The sequence below is a fragment of the Tiliqua scincoides genome, chromosome 1 (assembly GCF_035046505.1).
Source record: "Tiliqua scincoides isolate rTilSci1 chromosome 1, rTilSci1.hap2, whole genome shotgun sequence".
Classification (NCBI taxonomy): Eukaryota; Metazoa; Chordata; class Lepidosauria; order Squamata; family Scincidae; genus Tiliqua; species Tiliqua scincoides.
The window spans coordinates 15221035-15244518 of NC_089821.1; the positions used below are offsets into that span (position 1 = coordinate 15221035).

At 39.8% G+C, this 23484-nt stretch overlaps 1 protein-coding gene across 6 annotated transcripts in view; it reads left to right on the forward strand.

Annotated features, from left to right (window-relative positions):
- MGA (MAX dimerization protein MGA) overlaps positions 1-23484 on the forward strand; it is an 83673-nt gene that overhangs the window by 53884 nt on the left and 6305 nt on the right. For 3 of the 6 annotated variants that reach the window (XM_066630835.1, XM_066630850.1, XM_066630858.1), the window contains 9 exons: positions 2850-4657; positions 10617-10738; positions 11087-11123; positions 12358-12519; positions 13844-13955; positions 14260-14499; positions 16592-16765; positions 18036-18182; positions 19787-20978. In XM_066630835.1, the coding sequence (XP_066486932.1) occupies positions 2850-4657; positions 10617-10738; positions 11087-11123; positions 12358-12519; positions 13844-13955; positions 14260-14499; positions 16592-16765; positions 18036-18182; positions 19787-20978 (3994 nt within the window). Of the gene's footprint in view, positions 1-2849; positions 4658-10616; positions 10739-11086; positions 11124-12357; positions 12520-13843; positions 13956-14259; positions 14500-16591; positions 16766-17995; positions 18183-19786; positions 20979-23484 lie in introns of those variants that run through there. The other 3 variants (XM_066630842.1, XM_066630863.1, XM_066630871.1) reach the window with 3 other exon arrangements.

Below are 23484 nucleotides of genomic sequence, written 5' to 3' on the forward strand. Positions count from 1 at the left end.
AGATTCTCAGGAACGTTTTGCCAATTAGGGGCTTTTTCATATTATCTTGTTCCTGTCCAGCTGCCTCTATTTGTCAAACAAGATAAGAAGTTGCATTACTAAGACTTTCTCATTAAAATGTTCCTAATTGGGTGTTTTCTTAGTCTCATACCCTGATTTATGTTGCCAAGAGATATCTTCCTTCCTGTCTACTTCTTATCTCTTTCCTGTATGTTGAAAATCTGTCTCTGAGTTGTAACTCTCTATTCTAATTAGTTAGGAATGCTTTTGCTTAGATAAGAGTCTTTATCTGTGAGATGCAATAAATTCTGCAAGACTTGGAGTTTTCAAGGTAGCAGAGATACAGACTCCCACATTCCAGAGTCTGTGAGCTGTCTCCCTGTCAGACCCTTTTGATTTTTAGCTGGAAATAGCTTTTCCCCTTTCTGTGTATTTCTAAACATTCTAACAGTTAAAACTCAATTTTAAACTATCATATATTGCTACTAACATTAATTTACATTCTTAAGCAATAACTATTAAGTAAACAAGCATTGTGATCTCTTTGACATGAAACTCTGGTTAGTACCCTTTAAATACTTCTCTTAGTGCTCAACATATGTACTGTAATTTTGATTTAAACGGAACTAATAGAATAATAAGTTTTAAAAAGCCTTCTTCTCTCTGGTTTAAGGAAGCCTGAAAGTTTAGTATGCAATAATGCTTTCTCCCCCTTCAGTTCTCTGCTTAAAGCAAACTTGAAGATGGAATTTGCCTCTCTATTAAATTTGCTTCCAAGAGAAGCTTAAATCATTTGTCATGATACCAATTACCCTGACAGATGGAAAATCCAGCTTCTTACTCAAACAGTGCTTTGAGGCTTGTACCTTATCTTGCCTTGGCATTCCTTAAGACTGATTTATAGCTTGTCGGCTTTTGCTGTTTCAGGCCTACTTTAGACAAACGCAGTGATTTTTGCAAATTTGTTTGTGGGCATGCTAAACATATGAACATAGCATTTTCTTTATAAACTCAACTAATTCACCCATAACATTGCATTAGCATTACTAACATAAGTAAACATAAATGATTAGTTTCAGCATAATGGCTACATATACTCATAGCATGGCATAATGGCTTGTGGCTTTCACTAGCCTGTATCATAATTACAAACATTTTACTAATAGGAAGGGTACAATTTATGGAAATGGGCTGCCAAGGGATATGCAAGTGAAAAAGGTTGGGAACCACTGTAGGAAATACATGAATCAAATCCACCTTTAAGGTGTCTGGTATGTTAAGCCAGAAGTTCTATATATAACATACAACCCATAACACATAACTGAGAGTGTGCAATTCAATTCACAGCAGAGAGATGCAGCTGTGTATTTGCAACCTTTTTACACAGAAGTAGACCCACTGCTTTCCATGGGAGTTACTCTTAAATAATGGTGCACTGAACTGTAGCCTGTGACTTTATTTCAAATAGAAGGAGGATCCCATCCTGGTGCTGAAAAAAAGAGACCAAGGAACCAGGTTGCAGGAGAATAAAAGGTTAACTTTGGCTGGAATTTCCCAGGAAAGTTACTCTAGAAACAAATGACCTTTTGCAAGAACAAAACCAAATGACCTTTAGCTTTAGCAAGAACCTAAATTTTCAGAGTTGAAAGGCTCTGCCCTCTGATTGACCTGGAGAGAAGGCGAAGTGATAATTGGAGCTTGATTACTTGGCAAAAATTTTACATACCAGGGTACTGTCTTTTCCTGCTTGTATTATTATTCTCAATTCAATAGAATTTTACTTGAATAAGTATTTTTTTTCTTTTTCCTCCCTCTGGTTACTCTGGTTCCCAAACTTTTTATCATCAGAACCCACTTTTTAAAATAACACTCTGTTGGGACCCATGTAGGTTTACCAGACTTTTAAAAAAGCGGATCTAAAAAGAAATAATATTTATAATTAATAACAAGAAAAAAGACCCTCACACATTTATCTCCCTCTATTTACATATGTTTGCCAACTACAGGAGCTGAGCTCTTTACAGGGTAATTAGCAGCTACAATATCTGATTTTTGAATAGCTTCAGGGATTGAGGCAATTAGTTATTTGATCTTTCTATCATGCTTGGGTGACCCACCAAAAATCAGGTCCCAATTCACAGGCTGGGAACCACTGCTCTAGTCCAGTACCACAGGCTGGATGCAGCCCCCAGAAGCTCTTTATTCAGCCCTTGGGCTCTCCAAGCACCGCCATCATCTGCTCTCAGCTGCTGAGCTTTGCTGAGGTGTCATTGCTGAAAGGGCAACCAGCATGATAATTGGAGTCTCCCATATCTTGAAAATATGATCAAGATTTGCGTATTTTCTCTTGTCATTTGCAACTTAAAAAATTTAATACTAAGAAAATAATAAGAAAAAGTGCTTATTTGTGGTCATGACCTGCTTCCTACAGACATCACTACCTGATTTATGACATCACTTCCAGCCCTCAGCAGGCATCATAAATGTTATTTGGCCTGCTGTTTGAAATGAGTTTGACACCCTTGCTCTTATTTATTATCATTATTTATTTATTTGATTTATATTCTGCCTTTCTCCCCGAAGGGCACCCAAGGCGGCTAACAATAAAATAACAATCTTGCCTATAAATCAGCATTATAATTGAGAAACAAAAGAAGATCATATCTTGCTCTGTTCAATAGCAAACTGGGTATTTTGAAATCCCCCTAAATTTTTACTTTTGTTATTCTGGGCTTGTGTAACAAAGTGCATCCTTTTTTGAAATAATGTATACACTTTCTCTTTGTGTCAGACAAGAACTGGTGATTATGAGGCAAGGAATAGTAATAGTCTTTCTCATTTGGTTACAGGACCTGTTGTAGGAATCCAGTTGCCTGGACCATCAACACTTTCTGAGACAACTATGTGTCAATCCGCATCAGCATCATCTGTGATTCCAGCCACCATGGCTCCTTCAGTATTATGTGGATCTCCTTCCTCTTTGCCTACCCCCAGTACTGAACTTCCTCGAGTGATGCCTGCACTTCCTCCAGTGTTGTCTACACTCCCTCCTCCGTTGCTGGAAGCCCCTACTGCCAAGGTCCAATCTGTGTTATTGGAGGCTCCTACCGCCGAGGCCCCATCTGCATTGCCAGAGATTCCTGCCATCAACCAGACTCTACAAACTATTAGATCTGTGCCTGCATCTATTTCAGCCACTCAAGCAGCATCCATAATTCCTCCAGTACCTGCAATTGTTTCGCAAACTGGTAGTTTGACTCTGAGGATTACTCCTTCCGGAGTAAAAAATATTGCTAGTCACACAAACTCTGATTCTAAAACAATATGTAGCATGAATGGACAACCTGATAGTACACTTAATTTGATACCTCTTCAGTCCGGCAGTTTTGCCTTGCTTCAGTTCCCAGGACAGAAAGATGTTTCAGGTTCCACTGTGAAACAAAATGTGTCTCTTGGGGTAAAAAATACTGATCATAAAGATGAGTACAGTACTATTCACCTAGAAGAAAAAGCATCAAACTTGCAAGAGGTGGAGACTGTAGAATCGGAAGTCAGAATGCCTGATACCAAACCCAAAGAAAATTATTTGCCAGCAAATCAGCCAGACTCCCATTCTGAAGAGATCACAGACGACATAAACGCAATTACATCAGACTTACCTGAGAAGAGTGTAGAAATCATGGAGCAATTATCAACTGGACCTCCAATATTCCAACCTGATATTATATCATCAGACCATGCCTACATGAGTGAGAAATCAAAGTGTGAGGAAATAAAAATGATGGTTAAAATGAAACAGCATGCCAAACAATCCAAGCGTATTCCAGACAAGGTTCCATGTAATTCTGAGACTGTTCATGAAGAATGCAGTCAAATTCCAGACCTTGCACAAAGTACTTTGCAAGAGCAGAAACACACTAAGCAGTTAAAGAACACAGAAGAGGAGGAAGCACACGCTGTCCAAACCCGAAGTCCAGATGCTGAGTCAGAAGAAGCGGAACAGATGCATTTGGAAACAGAAGAGGTGATAGATGAGCAGAAACAATTGGATAAGCAGAAAGTACGCATGAATTCTACAGAAAAGCTACAGAAAAATACTAAATCTGCTCTAAGACAAAACCAAGATCTGGAACTGCTAGAGGCAAGCACTAAGGAAGAGGGTTACTCTGTGTCTACTGAGTGGGATGAAGAAGAAGTCAGAGAAATACCTAAGAACGGTAGTACAAAGGACCAAAACAATGCAGTAGAAACCAAAAATATGAGCTGTACTCCAGAGGTTTTACATAGGGGAAACACCCTTTTTCAGGAGAATTCTGATGCCTCTAACAATAAGAAAAGTACTACTGATAATCTGGAAGAGAATCAGATTGCTAAGGACAGTCTTGTACAAGCCACCAGAACTTGGAACAAAATATCCAGGCAGTCAGTTGCTTTGAAAAGCAGAAATGGCATGGATGCTGATGAACATGTGGTGAAACATGCTAAATGCATAGAGCAGAATGCACCGAAAACCAGCCTCAAAAGAAAGGATTCTAAGCTAATTGATATATCCACAGATGAGACAGAGAAAGATGAGAAAACGGATGATTCTGCAGATGAGATGGTTGATGAAGTATCTGGTTACCAGAGTGAAGATATAGTGAATATTGAAACACTGGTGAGTATATAATTCATGGTTCAATATTGAAAAATATTTGTATTAAGTGCCAAATTACATATGGCATTGCATCCATTATTAGGCCTTACAAACTTGCTTTAAAATAGCAGCTGAATTGGGACTGCAGGGTTGGGGTGGAGGGACAGTAAACATTCTTGATCTGGGTTGGCCCATTCCTTTTTACCACATACCCTATACAGTGCAGGTTCCCTCAATTGAGTTTTTTCCAACCACATATCTAAACTAGTCACTTCAATGTAAGTTTTTTCATTGTTTCTAGATATAATTTATAGAGAAGATGAAAAGTAAACCACCCAAAAGTGTGTCGATGTATGCTTTGGGGGAGTCCCACAGGCAAGCTGAGGGTGATATCCAATGAATGGGGAAAAATGAAAGTACTGAACATCTGCACCAGTAGTCTTCAACTTATTAAGGCTTTCACAGCTGGAATCCATACTGAATTTGTTTTTCGGGCTATGTGCTATGGGCTAGCTTTTTTGACTAATGAGCCTAAACCAATCGGGGGGGGGGCCTAATTCTTACTAACACTAAAACTAAATTAAAAATTGAAAACTAAAAAGTAACAACTAAAACTCAACCTAAAAAGCTAAAACCAAAAGCAAGTTAAAAACTCAGAAAACTAAAAACCAAAGGCACTTAAAGCTAAAATAACTAAGGATTTAAACTAAAACTAAAAATGAAATAAAACTAGAAACTAAAAGCTAAAAAGACTGGAATAAGAAGCTAAAAAGTCAAACCTAAAAACTGAAACCCAACATTTCACCCACAGCTTTGGTGAGCTTCCTCAGAGGCCACAGTTTTCCTCAGGTACTGGAACTTGGTGCTGTTCTTATACAGGTTGTAACTGATTGTCTATTGAACACCATTGTCAGCTGTTAGCCCCACCTGGCTCCTTACTCTCTGAGTAACATTTTTCAGGGCTGGTAGTCATGCATTATTAGCTTTCATTGTTTCTTCTTTCCTGTTCAGATTGTTTGGATGCTTATATATTTCAATTGCTTCTCTGTACATACATGCATGGTAATGTATAGTATTAGACAACTACTCAGTGTGTTCCGAATCCACTTTATATGCCGTTGTCACCGACTGTTCTGCAATTGCTGATTTTTCAATCTGTTTTAAGCAACAGTGTCTTTCATGTTCCTTCACTCGGGTCTGTATACTCCTTTTTGTAGTGCCAATGTATACCTTACCACAGCAACATGGGATCCGATATACCCCTGCCTGTAAACGTGGGTCTCTTTCATCTTTTGGTGGTTGCAGGATCTGCTGTAGCTTGACTGTTGGTTTGTAAATTGTCTTGATATTTACCTTTTGCAGCAGTCTTCCTATATGATGATCTATGACATGTTTGATATACGATTGGTTTATGATTGGTTTTTCCCCTGGGGGCTGGGGATAAGAATAGGCCCTCAGTTTGGCTGTACTTGTCGTAAGAGGCGACTAAACAGCCACCGGGTAGATTAGACTCGTCAGCATGGGAAGGCAGCTCATCTGAGAGAAGGAAAACTCTGATCCCAAACCTCCACTGCCTTGTGGCTACATCCAGTTATGGAAAAGGCTTCAGGAGTCAACCTCGAGGCAAAATCCGGAGCCGGAGTCCCTGAGGCAGTTCATGGCTGAACACAGTCATGTTCTGGCAACTCCTGCGACGCCGCTGGAACCAACCGTATTGGCCTCTGCCTTTCCATTGGACCATTTCAGCGACATGGAGAGGGGGGATTTGCTGCATGGGTAACAGCCTATCCTCCATACCTACTTTACCCAGGCTTCACGCACTGGAGAGGACACTCTGTTCCAGAACCACCATTCAGAGCGTGACACCATAGTCTTCCGAGACTGAAGGATGCCAACTACTATGATTGGTTTAGGCTCATTAAACAAAAAAGCCAGACCACAGTACCTAGCCCAAAAAACTGTTGAGTTTAGTCTTCAGCTTGTTAGGAGTTTATCAATATCCACCCCAAACCCCAACTTGCAATATAGGACCCACCTTTAAGAGTGTGTAGAACAAGTGAACAGCCGTGGTTCCTTTTCTTTTCTAATCTAGTGGTGACCACTACTTGCTTTACTCTACTCTGTTGCTACTTGCTTTGTTACTTGCTTGCTGTTCTATTATACTGTCCCTTTGTTCCTTTCTGAGCAGTTGGAAAGAGAGCAAGGACAGGGAGTGGCATGGCAAGAACAGACATTCAGTTTTGAAAAGTGGAGGGAGAGAAAGAAGAGTCTAGGTAAAGCAAGATGAGAGCAAAGGGAGTGCTGTGTCAGGAATGAGTAGATTGAGGAATGAGAGGCTGAGGCCACTTTGAAGACCAGTTCAAAGCCAAATGTCTAGTGGAATTTATGTCATTTAAACTCCCTAGCCCTTGCTACTTTTCTACCTCTATACCTGGGCCTCAAAACAAGATGAGGATGGCAGCACTGCTGTACCTCACCTAAAGATGATTCACAACCCACTTTGAGGTCCTGATTCACCTGTTGATGATCTCTCTTCCTAAATTATCCAAATACAGTGGGCCCTTGGTGACTGCCGGGGATCCGGTCCAGGACACCTCCCCCCGTGGATACCGAATTCCACAATTAATTAAATCTACGGCTGGAGGGCCTCAGATGACCTCCCTAATGCGACTAGAAGTGACTTGTTGAGGCTCTCCAACCACAGGCTCAGCATCCATGGATACTGAAATCCACAGATGCCATGTTTGTGGATAAGGAGGGCCCCTGTATATTGAAAATTCACTAACAAAACGTAAGGTGCGTGTTGATACATTAAAAGTTTCTGTATTTCATTTACCTTTATTTGCTCTCCAGAAGATTTTGAGTTGAAGGAAAAATAAAGCACCAGAAGTTTAAGACACATCTCCTTCGATTGAAATGCTAATATCATGGTCACTACATTACTGAGATTTTTGTGTAACTGTTTTTTTGTACTTTGAACTACAAAGTTCAATCAACATTCATATTTTCAAAATTAAGTTTGGAAAATTTGCAAGGAAGTTTTAATGTCACTTAATTTGGGTCTATCTGGCCCCAATACCACATATTCCAAGTTCAGGAAAGCAAGAGCAGGAATTGTACAAAGTTGTTGTTCTTGTAGTATAAGTTAAATAATTCTGTGAATTTCCTGTCACCTTTATTTCCTTGATATGACAATTATATGGAGCAACACCCACTTGCTAAGGCACATTGGCCCACTGCCAACGTAAGCTTTGTTCACAGAAGGCAGTTTCCTCTTGCACAGGGAACCCCTTGCATGAGCACAATTTTTCCATTCTAGGTATACCACCCTGCCTAAAGTCTTCATTCCTCTCATTGTTGGTTGCAGTTTAGAAGCAGGTATACACAATTCCTATGCCATAATGTAGTTTAATAGTCACTCTAGTTATCACTTACTTCTCAGAAAGCAGTTTAATCTGCTTAATATTGATTATGGCATCAGTCAATTGGTTCCCAAACTGTTTCAGCTGGCAGCTCCTTTGACCTACTGGGCTGTTGACCATGCAGCTCCCCATTAGGGCTACAATCCTATAAATTGTATAGGGCAGAAGATTTTCTGTGAGGATTCTGCTGCTCCCCTAACTGATTTCTGCAACTCCCCGGGAAGCCACAGCTCAAAGTTTGGGAACCACTGCATTAGTTAGTGTTGAAAGTGATTCTTAACTGTTTGAAGTTAGTGATGCTAAAGTATATCACGTGCTAAGTAGCATTGTTCGATTTTCCTCTGAGCAAAGTAGCTGCTTGAGGACTTTATTTAAGAAATTTTAAGCTTTCTTTTGTTTAAAAAATATGCAAAGCCATATACAATAAAATTAATAAATGGCTAAAATAACAAATACAAGAATTTGTCACAGCAAATAAAAATAGCTATTAAAAATAACTAAAAGTTATCTTTTTGTCCTCTCATCTTACCAAAATGTTACCTTTCTGCTTACATTTATGGCTTTTGCTAGCATGATGAAAGCTCATCTATCCAAATAGCATCCAGAATGCCACTGATAGAACTACAGTAAAAATGAAGACAGTTTCATGGTGCTTTATACTTGTTTTTAGTTCGGATGAGAGTCTATTGATAGACTAAGTGGATAAAGGGAATCTCTGCCTACCCTGTGTATTATCAGCCAAAGAAATCTGATATAGGTTTTTAGTCTTCTTCTTTTTCACCTGTACCATGTCCAAGATGTAACAATTGAAATGCTACCTTAACAGATCTATTTCTCGAAAGAGAGCTGTGTTGTCTTTAGCAGCAGAAACGGAGTCCTGTCGTGCCTTTAACACAAACCTAATCAACATACTGTATATGGACGCAGTCCATTTAGTCAGATGCATGCTAGTCCATTTCCTAAAGGTTTGTTATAATCAAACCTAGCATTTGTTGCATCCGTGGAGCCAGTTGAGAAAGAACTCTTCCACTTCAGAGGAACATATTTGAAAAATACACAAGAAAGTAGAACCCACATAAATCTTTGTATGCAGGATCTCTCGGCAGTACAAAGCAAGAATATAGCATCTATAACTTGAGAGATGTTTTCATTCTAGTATACCCTTTGTCTTCACCTGCCTTGGTTGTGTCTTCTGCGGAGAATATGTTACACTTGGTCTGGCGGTGCAAGCCTATACTTGTTTAATCAGAAGTAAGCCCCATCAAGTTTAATGGGACTTGCTCCCAGGTTAGTATGCATATTTTCCAAGGAGTAAGCCCCATTGAACATGATGGGACTTACTTCTGAGTAGGTATAGGATTGTTCTGTTATTTTACTAATACCAGTTGCAACTTGACCCCTTCATGGATGCTCGTGTCTCTCCAACTTGTACAATTACTTTTTGTGGTTTTAATGTTTGTATTGATTTTCAGGTAAGTAAACATTTCAAGAATGAGAGGAAACGGCTCCGCCCACAGGAGGAAAGAACAGACAGTGAGAAGGAAAGAGAGAAGAACAAGACAGAGCCAGACAGGGGTGGAATTACAGTTATAAATCATTGCATTATGAAGGGGAAAGCTATTTCAACAGCATATAACTGAACAATCGGTCATTGATACAAAAATAAATGTTTGTTTTTTCAGACTGGTTTTCTGTAGTTTTTAATAGAACACCCATTTTGGGCAGTGAAGAAATAGTTACTTTTAGTGTGGTATTGATTGAAATTTAAAATTAAAACAAACATGAGGAAATTTTTTATCCTGTTAAAACAAAAATCCACAACAATGACGTTTTATCTGATGGATGGAGAAGACCTCTCACTTCCCGCAGAAACTGACTAGGGATTTGGAGTATGGTATATGTTGTAGTGAGCTTCCATGTACATGACAGAACAGGATCTTTTTAAAGGTACATCATTTTACATGTCAGTGGAAAATACTACTGTCTCCTTAAAACAATTTTCTTGACCATTGTTTTTCTATTATACCCTGAACAACAAAACAATTTCTGATTATAGGATTCATTGTGCCATCTTTCACAATCACTATTTTTTTGTTTGGTGGATAAACTATGTCTACTTTTATTCTTTTTCAGCTCTAAATATTACTCTTCTCACCTACAGCACCTAAATGTATTATATGGCAATGTGATTGTGGGTAAAGCAAGAGTTGTTTTGCATGACACAGGAACTGTAAAAGTAATCTAAAACAAAGTTTTGTAATACAAGGTTTTTGGTCAATCAGATGATTTTCATTCAAAATTGAATGCTGAAGGATTTCGATTTTAAATGGTTCAGGCCTTAATAGTTTGGATTTGCTTCATTTGAAAAATTGACATTCAATCCTTACAATTCAGTGTATGAAATAGAAGAGTATTACTGAGAAATCATATTGCCACTCCTTAAAGATATAGGTATGGGGCAGTATTTCTCTAATGGTCTACCCTCGTTTGAATTTGAAATTAAGAAAATCATTTGATTAGAACTTCTTCAGCATGTTCATTATCGCATTCTATTTTAGAATGACAGTGAATCCAGTGAAGTTGAAAATGTGGACATTGAGACTGTGGAGGAACTTTCAGAGAAAATTAACATTGCTCGCTTGAAGGCCACGGCTGCCCATGCCCTATTGTCCAAACAACTGTAAGTGTGCGTTGTGTTAGTTTTTTTAACAGCAAGGGGATTTTTTCTCAAGTACTATTTTGCCATGAATCTGGTAATTTGAAATTGTTGAAAAGATTATGTATACAATGATCCACATGTTTAGATTTAATTAAAAAAAATCCTGGTTTCACTAGCTCAGATGTAACAGTTTCTTCTTGTGGTTCATTTTGCACTTTGCCTGCCTATAACTTCCATGCCTCTCTGTGATTCTAAAGGTGGTCCAGTAGATCGTAAACATGTTTAGTGTGCAGGACCTTTTTGTTGTTTAATAGTGGGACCATTACACAGTAGTAACCCATATAACGGATGTTCATTTTTATCTTCCAGGCACCTTGTTCGTGACCATTCAAATAAGACTACTAAGGTAGACATTCATTCTCTTGTTTCTTTTTTGTGATGCCAGTCGAGAGAGTCATTGATTTATGTCTTGAGTTTGTCTAAGGGCAGAACCACATGTGATGCTGGACATGTCAGAATATGGCAAGTCTGCATCAAATTCTCCCATGGTCAGAATTATCCATGTTGGTTTCCTTGCTGGTGGCAGCCAGTGATGTGAAAAACGAATGTGGAATTGCAGGGAAGAGAAATTGTTGCATCTGACTAAACAATGTGGGTAGAAGGCAGAATGAGTTCGGGGTTACCTTTGATAGCAGCCCTGGGTCAAGCATCGCAGCTAGTTCTACCTTGAGTAGCTGACCAACTGTGATCTGTGGCCTGCTGAGGTACCATGTGAGCCAGCAGTGGGAGTGGAGCTTGTAGGTTTCTTGCCTGGCAGCAGACTATTACAAGAACAGATTCACAATGACCTCCTAAGTGGAGTGGAACAGACTGAGTGAGGACTATAAAGGGGAGAGAGACATGAGGAAGGGTGACTGGGAGAAGATTAGATCGGAGCCCCACAGATAATCAAAAAAGAGGGGGCAGAAAGAGGCGGTGCAAGAAGACCAAGAAGGGGAAAGTTAGGTGAGAAAGATGGAGAAGGACCACCCGGGGGAAGGTGCATCAGTTAACTTCCTGACTAGGAGCAAACAAAGTTAGAGACACAAAAGAAGGGTTCCCAACCCTAGTTTCACCCTAGATTAGATTTGGCCATGGAGTTGGTGAGTGAAACTAGGGTTGGGAACCCTTCTTTTGTGTCTCTAACTTTGTTTGCTCCTAGTCAGGAAGCTCCCAGGATGTGGCTTTTGTTTATGGTCTCCACTTTGCTACACAAGCAAGCTATAGCTGGTCATGGAATTGTCCCAAAAGAAAGGCCAGATTTCTCTTAAGCTGGCCAGCTAAGTGTGTGGGGGTAAGGTGATTGCTCTAATTCAAACACCATGAGACTGGCCTGATTTATGCTCCTCTGGTATTTACCAAGTGCTGTATGTACCTGCAAACATTTGTGTCACTCATCCATATAAAGAGAATGTGTCAGGCGGCATATCACTGCCAAAAAGTCTGCCTAGTTTTGTTGAGGAACAGTAAAGTACAGCCAGGTTTATAGAAAAATGTAGAAAAAAAACAAATTATACAGATCATTGTTTTGGTTTCATGCTTTATGTTAAAAGTTCCCTGGGGTTTTCTCTTTTCTATATCAACCCGACATTTCAAACAAGAAGCCAAAGAATGAGGAAGAAGCCTTTGCTAACTATCGCCAGACACACACAGCAAATGAACGGCGCCGACGTAAAGAAATGAGGGGGCTCTTCGAAAAACTGAAGGCCACTTTGGGATTGCAAGCACTTCCCAAAGTTTCCAAGTGCTTCATCCTCAAACAGGTAAAAAAATTTTTTTTACCTTGGCATCACTTGAAGGGATACTCCAGGACAGAATTGCATCTTTGCAGCAGAAAGATGGAAGTCTTGCAACATCATCATCAAAGTGAAGACTTTTTAGTCCTATTAATATATTGGGTTTTATTGATTGATAGATTAAATTTACATACAATTACAAATACAATTCTGTTAGAAATAAAAAGTGTTTATTTGATATACATACGTGTCACAACAAGCACCATCTTCAAAGATTCATTCTTCTAAGTTGGCAGCTTCCCACTGCTATATGTTTCTGCCTTTGTAGTAAAAGTCATTACTTTTTTTATGCCCAAGTAATCCGGAGCATACTTTCAATTTAACAGCTAAATCCTATACATGTTTACTCAAGTAAGGCCCATTGTATCCAGTGGAGCTTACTCTCAAGTGTGTAAAGAATTGCAGCCTATTTTAGCAGTTAGTTGACTAACAACCCTACTTCATACACTCTGAAAACAGGCCAAAAGATACATGCACTAAACAAAATTGAAAAACCCTCTAGTGCAAGGGTGTCAAATATATGTGGATCATGGTAGCTATATATCCAGCCCACATGATGATTGAGTGGGTTTTATCTGTGAAAATAGCAGAACATTCTGAATCGCAGAAGTTTAGCTGTGTTTGGAGTGGTAAGTCGTATAGGTTTGTGCAGTGTGTCTCCTTTGACTGAGTTGTGTTTTTGTCACAACTCTCACCAACCCTTTTCTAGCTGCTTCTGCTTGCTTCAGTCTCTCCCTCCCACATTTCTTTTGCCAATACCATGAATAGTCAAGGGACCTTGTCCTCTTCCTACCAGGAAGCATTGCAAATGTGTCTGGGGAAGGGAGGCTTTGATCTTGTGTATTTAAAAGAAGCCATGCAGAGTTAAGTAATTGTGCTTCTTTACTTGTTTGTTGTGCTGATGACATTTTCCTATGTGATGTAAAATGCTTTTGTAACTACAGCTTCAGTGGAAAACAAAAACTTTGCTACCCAATCCTTGTGAAGAAGGTAACTCCTGTTAAATTAAACTCCCTTCGCTTTCTCATGAGGAAGCTCTTGAACCATTTGCTAACAAGACTGTGCCGTATCTCTAAAATGAGACCTGAAAAGGCAAAACTGATGCCATTTTTGGAATCAGTGCCGCAAATATACCCAGGAATAGGTCTAACTTTTAAGGCATCAAAATGTGTGTGGCCTGTGTAACATTCTGCAAATATATTGTTGTCAAAATACTTCATTAGTATCAGAGAAGATGTGTTTTATGCATGATCTACTAGAACCTAAAAATGGGTTCTTGTTCCTTTTTCAGGCCTTTGAAGAAATCCAGGGGCTAACAGATCAAGCAGATAAACTCAGTGGCCAGAAGAACTTGCTGATGCGCAAGCAAGACACTCTGATTCGTAAAGTATCTGCACTTTCAGGTGAGATGGCACTCCAAAGAATGGGCAGTAAAACTCAAGGCTATGCCCATGATTAGGGAGCACTGGGATGGTTCGAATGTGGAAACATGGTTCATAGAGAAATCTGAGCTAGAGTTTTCAAATGCATGCGTGATCCCAAGGTGGCCTACTTACTGATAGACAGTGTGCCTGTGTGTTGGAAGTGCTGTAATGCTTGTGCTATTAAACACTGCATTTTGACTAACCTGTGGGCTTCCTTAGCAGCTTATGTTCTTGGAAGCCTGCTATGTATGAAGGTTAACCTGACTACTCCTTTTCTCTCTAGGCAAAACTCAAGAGGTTGTATTGAAGAAACTAGAATACATTTATGCAAAACAGAAGGCTGTAGAAGCTCAAAAGAAGAAGCAGCAAGCAGATCCTATGAAGGTTATTGAAACTGCAGAGACTGTTAAAACTTCAGAGGAAAACAGCTCCTCTTCTCTCTTTAGAGAGATGAAACCAGAGATTGGATCCAACAAGCGTACAAAACCATTAATACTTTCCAGGAAAGGAAGCCGCATCACAGGTAGACCACTGGAAGAGGACAGTAGTTAATCTTCACATAAAGGGGAATCCAAAGCCACAGGGCATTTTTGGAAACATTGGGTACAATCCAGAGTTCGGCTTGTGTAACTAGCACAAATATAACCTACCACAGACACTCACCTACAAGTCGACCCCACAGATAATTCGAGGGCAGGTTTTGAGCCAACAATCATGAAATTTTCTATAACCCTCAGATAAGTCGGGGGTTAAACTTAGGGGGGTGTCTGACTATAGTTTTGTCTGATTTTACCCAAGACCAGATCCTGAAAAATAACCTACCACTAATTGTTACCTAAGAACTGTAGTCTATAATTTATTAAAAACACAGTAAAAGATCATAAGATACTTTTAAAAAAAAAAAAATTCTGGTCTTCACCACCTTTTTGTAAACACTATCAGAGTAATTGCACTGTAAACAACATACCAGTGGTTCCCAACCTGGTATTCATGTACTCCCAGGGACACTCAACAGGACCTTTGGGGGTACTTGAAAAAGAATGGAATAATGGCAGAAAAAGGCAGGCCGTGCTCCAGAATGCACGACCTGGAAGGGAGGTAGCTAGTTGGCTGTGAAAGCCCCATCAATAGCTAATTTTTGGTCATCAATTCATGTATGAATCAGTGATTGAAAACCAGCACAGTAAAAAAGCTGAAACATAATATGGAAAGTGATCAATCACCCAGAATTTCTCAGCACACTTCTGGTGCAAACCAGTGCAAAGGCAGAGTCTTCTGTTCTTCAAACAGATAAAAACAGAAAATACTGTGATGGATACATAAAGTATTGGTTTTCATACGGAGGATATGAGGGCTTGTATTATTAATTACAAACATTTTGCTAATAGGAAGGGTACAATTTATGGAAATGGGCTGCCAAGGGATATGCAAGTGAAAAAGGTTGAACCATGAATCAAATCCACCTTTAAGGTGTCTGGTGTGTTAAGCCAGAAGCTTTACATACTGCATATAACTGGGAGTGTGCAATTCAATTCACAGCAGAGAGATGCAGCTGCGTATATTTGCGGCCCTTTTTACTCAGAAGTAGACCCACTGCTTTCCATGGGTGTTATTCTTAAGTAATGGTACACTGAATTGTAGCCTGGGATGGAGGGTCCCATCCTGGTGTTTCAAAAAAACAGACCTGTTTGCAAGCATTTGCTAAGCAGAACCAGGCTGCAGCAGAAGGAAGGAGATTAAAAGGTTAACTTTGGCTGGAATTTCCTAGTTGCCATAGAAACGATCTCTGCCCTGCCTGCCTGGTGCCTGCTGCTACTTGAGAAACTTTGCTGCAAGGAACCTGTTCAGAGTTGAAAGGCTTTGCCCTCTGATTGACCCGGAGATAAGACGAAGTGATAATTTGAGCTTGATTACTTGGCAAAAATTTCAGGTACTATAGGGTATCTACTCTGCCCCTTCTTACCCAAGCCCCTGGGCATCCTTGGCAGCAGTGTGAGATAAAGCATGGGGGTGGGCTTGTAGGGGAGGAAGAAAACAGGAAGCTGTGATTGGAGATGAGTTCTGCTCATGGGTTTCCCTACCTGATTATCCCTTCCCTCATATTGTTTCCCACGTCACTGCTAAAAATTTCCTTATCATGGACACTGGTTTTTCAGGGTGCTCATGAACTAGGTGGCGTAAGAAAGGTGGGTTACAATTTCATTGGTTGTGGCAGCTTAACACCAGACCCTACCTATAGAATCTACAGCGCCTTGAATACTCCACTAACCTACTGCTTCACTATTAAAATAAATTTGTAAAGTGATTTGTTAGGTAAAAGACCTTGGCACAGGAACACATTTAATTGTCAGAAACAGCCTGACTGTATTCTTGCTTGCATAACAGGTTTTAGCTCTTGCCGTGTCATCTTAATATTGTCCCCCTGATTCATTTGTTTTCATACTTGCTACTTAGTATTTGAAGAATGTTCTGAAATCTGCCATGTTACAGCATGGCATGTAACAGTGGTATTTTACTATTCTTGCCCAATAAGAGGTTAATCAGTAGAGGAAATGTCAGGATATGTCTTCTATATGTGCATATCTCAATATTCCCTTGTCTTGTTTATCTTACAGAAAAGGCATCTCCTGTGACATTAACTAATGCTAGCCTAGTAATGACTGCACATGGTCAGGTCCTTGCCATCAAGAGTCCCCTGTTGCCAGCGCAGGTTTCTACCCCGCCTTCAGCTCTTTTGCAAGCTGAACTCAAATCAGATGTTGACAGCAGAGGTGGGGCAACACAGCCAGGTAAAGTCACAATATAGCAAAATCATGAAAAAATCATCAAAATTTGAACCTATTCTTATTTCCATATGAAGTTTATAAAAGTTGACCACCTTTATAAAAGCCCATGTTTTGTAAATAATCTGTTATGTTATCTCTGGTATGGTATCCTCCAATTTCTTGTCAATATATTTAAGGTATAAATATTAGCTAAAAACAAAAGCAACTTTTTTCTTGGCCCAGTCTGTTGATCCATAGTTTATTTTGGCACACTTGCCCAGACTCAGGCAGAGAAACACATACACTCTTCCCTCATTATCTGTAGCTCATACATTTCTGCAAATGGCCCTTATAGTGGAAATCCAGACGAATACAATTTTTACATTAATTTCAATGGGAAAAATTCTGACTCGCTTCATTTCAAAGCCATCCCAAGTTCACTCAGAAATCACCCCCAAATGCCTAATACCATAAGGAAAAAGTTGTGTGGCATGGTAAAATAGAAATGAACAACATTATACAGCATTAATAAAGTGTTAAATCTGATGATGAAAATGTTTAAGAAGTTTTACATCATGAGGTAGCATCACATAATGAGGTTAGCACCTCAAGCTTTAATTACAAACTGTAAGAAGCTCTCTTATGTTTCATCCACTTTCTTTCCACTTTTTCCAAGGGTTTTTTTTTTAAATCTTCTGTTCCTTAGGACCCATATTCAAAACAATTTATAGAAACACAGCGCAAAAACAGATGCATTGTAAAAAGACATGTGTAATGCATATGCCTTGAAAGCATGGAGAGTACACCTGAGAAAGGGGCTACTTTTAAACCTCTATCCTCCCAGAAGAGAAATCCAAAATTCAATACGACCTGCTGAAAGTCCCTCCTGGACATCCAAAGCAAATTCATCCCCTTCTCTGTCAGCAGAGCTCAAAGCAGATAGTAGGCTTATCTGTTGACTAAAATGGAAGGTAGACCTTGCCTCTACCAGGAAATTGTGCCTCCCTATCCCCCGGACCTTATATGAAAAATTTTGTTATGGATAAAGAGGGGTGGTCTTAATATACACAGTATGGATATGAAAATTCTTATAGTGAATGTACCAATAAAGAGGGAAGAGTGTACATTGTACCAAGAAGCACATGGAATGTACCTGTTAAAGTTATACAAACTAGGTGAATGTTTCATTTCTTATGGTGCCTTATGTTAATGTTTGCCACAGAACTGTTCTGCTTAATTTTTTCCCCTTGACAGCTTATCTGAAACTGAAAATTCATATTTCCCCTTGAATAAGGTATTGCTTCGGTGATGATTCAGTTGCCAGGCTCAACAGTGCAAGTGAAAGGCATCCTCCCTAACTCCACAATACCCATTACCTTGTCTGCTGTAGCCAGTAGCCCTGGCTCGACCGCTGTAGAAATGGCTCCAGAGCTTGCTTCAGGTAAACTTGCATTAGTTGCTATAGAAGAGCATATTTTCTCAGATTGGATTGTTCTCCAAGATGTAATATATATTATCACTTTTACATTGCAAAGTTTTGTGGTTAAGACCTTTTCCAGCATTTAAATATGTGATTTCTCTCAAAACTTTCAAATCTCTAACCACCGTAGCTCGTGTTTTGCTGCAGTTTAAGTAGAAGAGAGTTGATGCTTTTTTTAATTCCTAAGATAGGGAGATCCACATCTTTGCTACTGGCCTGGTTTATGCATCAAACAAGCCATAGTTTGTTGCATCATGTTGAAGTCAAGGTGCCTGTGTGCCTTTTTCCTTTGCTCAAAGTGCAAAGTTTCCTGATTTATTGAAATATACTTTCTTGTGATGTCCAAACCAGAAAACTGTGATTTAACAATTTAAGATATCAGACCATGGTAGGATATTGTGGTTCATCATGATAGCTTAAATGTTTTTGAGAGGTTGTGACTCAGTGGTATGAAAATTCCAGTTTCAATCCCTAGCATTTTAATTTAAAATAGATTTTAGGTAACATGGGAAAAAGCTTGCCTTAGACCTTGGGGGAACCCCTGCCAGTCACAATATGAGGCTAGATGGATCAGCTGTCTTTAGAATAACTTCATATGTTCATAGAAAACGCATTAAGGGAAGATTTCTAACTGTAAGAGCAATTCACCAGTGGACCAGGTTGTCCAGGGAAAGGACCGTTTCTCCTTCCTTGTAGAAGTTTAGGAAAAAGTTAGGGTGATCTAGCAGTAGAATAACTATAGTGGTACATTGGGTACTTCACATATGGCTCCAAGTATTGGATGCAATTCCTTTTCCCAAAAGGGAAAGAAGTCTTTTTCAATAAATTGCAGTGTGTGACTTAAGGAATACCTCAAGATTTTTCAGGTGCGGCAGGAGGTCTGGTCTAGAGGGTAGAGCCTCCATTTGCCTGAAGATAACATCCAAAGGTCACCAGTTCAAGGCCACTGGCACCGTGAATGGCGAGACCTTGAAGCAGCTGACAAGCCTAGCCGAGTTATGCTGAGTTATTCCACCTGCTCTTTGGCCGCTGTCAGCCTGTGTGGGAGAAAAATGGAGGCCAGAATGTGATACCAGATCATAAAGGATCCATCTGAAATGTGGTTCTTGAAAGACAGAACCTTCTTCAATTGTAAAAATCCTTATTAGGATTTAGTATAGCCTGCCTATATAAACTGCCTTGAATTAAGTCTGAGGAGAAATCTGACGACCAAGAAAGGTGGTATATAAATACCTGTATTATTGTTATTGTTATTATTAATGTAAAAACTTCAACTACAGAATATTTTTTCTGGTGACAACTAGCCAGACCAGATGTGGCTATCACATTCTTTGCTTGTAGGACTGGTTGGAATAATGCTTTACATATGCATTGGAATGTGTTGCTATCAAAACAAATGAAATGTGTAATGCAGTGAGGTTTAGTTCTTCATTGTGTAGGACTCATCCATCCCTTCTGCTTTTGGATGTGCTGAAGTGGTTTTATTTGAAGGGGCAGATTAAAAGGAAGTTAGCAACTTCCATTTTTTGTCACTAGAATTCTAATATGTTTTGCTTTGTTTACAGAAACTGAAGACTCATTCATGATGCCAAGAATAATAAATGTGACTTCACTGGCTACTGAAGAAAATACAAATTTAAACCTGGAAGTAAATAACAGTCCATATATAACCTCAGATGCCAGTTCCCAGATGTCTGAGCCTTCATTGCAAACTGCATCACAGGAAAAAACTAATTTGCAGTCTGAAGAAAAGGCATCTTGTGGAAAAGAGAGAGATGCTATTGGAACAGTGCTATTGGAAGATTTTCCTAGGGAAGAAGAGGTTTTCCCACAAATAGTAAATGTCTCCAGTTTAAAGGATTCTGGGGATTCTTTTGCAACAAGACACTGCATTGAAGAGTTAGCTGGAAGTCAGGCAGGGGAAAAACAAACTGACAGGGGAGATGATGGGCAAAAGGCAAAGGATTCTTCATCCCAAAAGCTGCCACCGAAGGAGCCTAAGGACTCTGGGATAGAAATGGAATTGCAAAAGGTTGCATCTGCAATACAGGAAGTAGCCCTGGATGCAAGTGACCTGATAGACATAGAGGAGAATGATGACACCGATGAAACTCTAACCTCACTTCTGAATGAAATTGCATTTCTCAATCAGCAACTGAATGATGATTCCTCAGACATAGCAGAACTCCCCAACTCCCTAAGCTCTGGCTTTTCTCTGGGGGATGTGGAAAATCGTAGGGAATCATCTGCTGCAGATGCATCTCCCTTTCAGTTTGGAGCATTGGGTGGGAGCTTTAAGGACCTCTCTGTAGTTCAAGAGAGTAGTGATTCCATAGCTCCTCTCTTGCTTCACTTGGATGATGATGATCTACCTGACAGTAACAGGAACTCGAGAGAGCTTTCATCTGAATCAGATGCTTTGAAAATCATGCTAGGATCTGAAGTAAAGAACTCAAATCCTGACCACTCAGCTGTAAATAGTGATGGGACTGGGGAAAATGTGGATCCACTTGCAAAGACCAGAAGCTTGACGCCTCCCATTCTGCAGATGAAAGCTAACCTAGAAGGTGGCAACACTGACACAACGTGGCGGCCCATGCCCAAACTGGCACCACTTGGGTTAAAAGGTGCAAACTTCCCCTTAGATTCAGAAGGGCGGAATACCAAAGTGATGCCTTTATTGGCACCTGTGGCTGCAAAAGAGATAACTGCTCAGCCGCTGACGAGTGCAAGTCAGGACAGTAAAGCGATGCCCACGTTAGTACCTGTAGTTACACAATCAAAATAGTATTATCTATTATGGTTGCAAATGCTTTTTGTGTGCATGTATATAGTAACAAATGAACATGTAATGTATGAGACTGAAGTTTCAGAGTTGATAATGGGTGATGACAAATCAAGAGGAAAAGATCCAGAAAGAAGCAGTGCAGTCAGTCTGCTATTTCTTTAGTACTTATGTGAAATGAAATGAGGAGGTGTATTAAATTATATTACAGAATTTTCTCTGGGGACAGGAAACAGCAGTACATTTTTAATACGACCCAAAATTAATTTAGTTGAGAGTACTGTTGCCTTGCTCAGAGGTTTTATACCATAAAGCTGCAGTTTGCAAACTCCCAGGGAGTTTGAAAGCCTTAGTAAGTTCTTGTGGGAGTGGGGGGGAGGCAGCAGGGGCAGGGGGAAGGCAGAGGCGCGATCCCCAGTTTAGCAGAAGCGGAGCGCGATTGCTCCACTTTCACTTGTGGAGCTTTGGGGAGCCCTCCTGACAACCACGCAGGGCTCCCTGTACCCCCGGGAGACTGCAGGAGGCTCTGGTAAGTGTACCCAAGCCCCTGCAAACCCCCCCCCCGGAGTGGCACAATGCCTGCCACTGCCTCCTCCCTGCCTCCTGGCTGCCCCCACCCCTTAAGGGGAAACAGGCCAGGGCCCACAGGCTGGGGCGTCACAATGCCCCAGTCTGAAAAGCCCTGCCATAAAGGTAGTATAAGGTATAAAGGTATAATAGCATGAAAGGAAATAATTCTCCTTTCCCCTTGCCGGATATTTGGTCATTTTTAAAAAAAAAAAAGTCTTTAAGCATGTTTGACATCTCTTTTAAAAAACAGAAACCTTCAGGACTAACTTTTGTGTACATATCTCTTATAAAATGATGAATTCAGGAGTTATAGTACAGGCAAGAATTGAGAGGAAACTCTGATATTTGAGCCTCAAAATGCATTTCTCTCTAATATAATGACTCTTAACTAAGTAGTTTGAGGAAACTCTTCATTTTTAAGCTACTGAATTTGAAGAGATTTCATACTGTAAAATGACTTCTATTTTTGTATACGGATTGTTTTTGTAAATATGTAACACTAATGAAACTTTCCACCTAGGGAAATGTCAGTGTTTGCTTTCTATGATTATTGTAAATAAGAATTTTTTAGAATTTATGAGGCATCTAGGTGCTCTTAACAGGTCAATCACTGTTGTTGAGAGTCTGAAAATTGCTGCATTTTGCTTTTTAAAAATAATTGTATTTAGGGATGTAAACCTCTTATTTTTTCTATCCCAGCAAAAAGTAAGACTTCCCTGCTCCTTGTGGTGGTTTACTCAAATTGGAAGTTTCCATTTCCTGTTACTGAGGTTAAGAGGTAGTCTTCTGCATGAGTGTAGATCATAGATCAGTTCCAGCCTCTCCATATAGCAAAACTTCATGGGCTACTCATTGAGCCTCTCCTAGCCCAACATCTAAGTTGACTCTAGTATGGTGAAACTGTACTTTATGGATAGTTCCGTTACCCATTTCTTGAAGCTTTCTCTCCTGTAGACAATGCTGCTGCTGAGGCTACAGTTTGAAGTGAAAGGCTGTAAAGAGGGGAAAGGAACTTCTTAACCCTTTCTGTCTGTGTCATTGTTCTTCTGAAAATCTCTCACACACCAGCTGCTGTAATCCCTGCTAAGGAAAATAAAGTACCTTGGTCCACCGTCCGCCCCCCATGGGAATAAGAGTAGTTTGGGAGGGTGTAGATAAAAATACAGCAGGATGAGAAGGAGTTGAGAATCCTCCCCCCGCCTTCTTTTTTATTCCCTCCCCATGCTGGAATTCCACTTTCACATTGCAGCCACAATTGCTGTATCACATTTTTAAAAAATAATGGAATTCCCTACAGTGCATAATTCCATACTCAGTGGAGACACATGCTTTAAATCTGCTCTTTTTTACCAAGTAAAGATGAATGTAGGTGATGTCCTCTCAGTGAGTTCTAAACAGTGCAATGGAGAAAATAATTTGGTATCATCTGTAGTTTCTCACGGTTATACACATGCTCCTGTCCTGTATTTAACTTGTGGTAAGCATTCTCCTTTCATGCTGTCCATTGTTCATTCAGTGCCTTAGGATTTGTGAAGCAACATAGCATCTACATGTTTGGTTAAGATCTTATCCAGTGCTTCTGGCTTACTATTCAAATTCTAATGCAACAATGTTAAGCAGAATTCCTGCTTAATAAATATGTTTGATAATGGTGCTGTGCATTTCTGCCCAAAATTTCCCTGTTGTGTGTAGTGGCACTAGCAGTATCCTATAAGCTCTGCAATAATATAGCATTAAAGTACATTTTCCTTCTTTCTCTGCACCTTCCCTCACCTCTTCTAGGCATTTACTTCCTTAATTCTGTTTAGCTATAGAAACTCTCTAGAAAACTCCAGAAGAGACAGTTGCAGCCCAATCCTATGCTTGGATTGCACCGGTGGAACATGTGTTCCACCAGCATGCACTGTT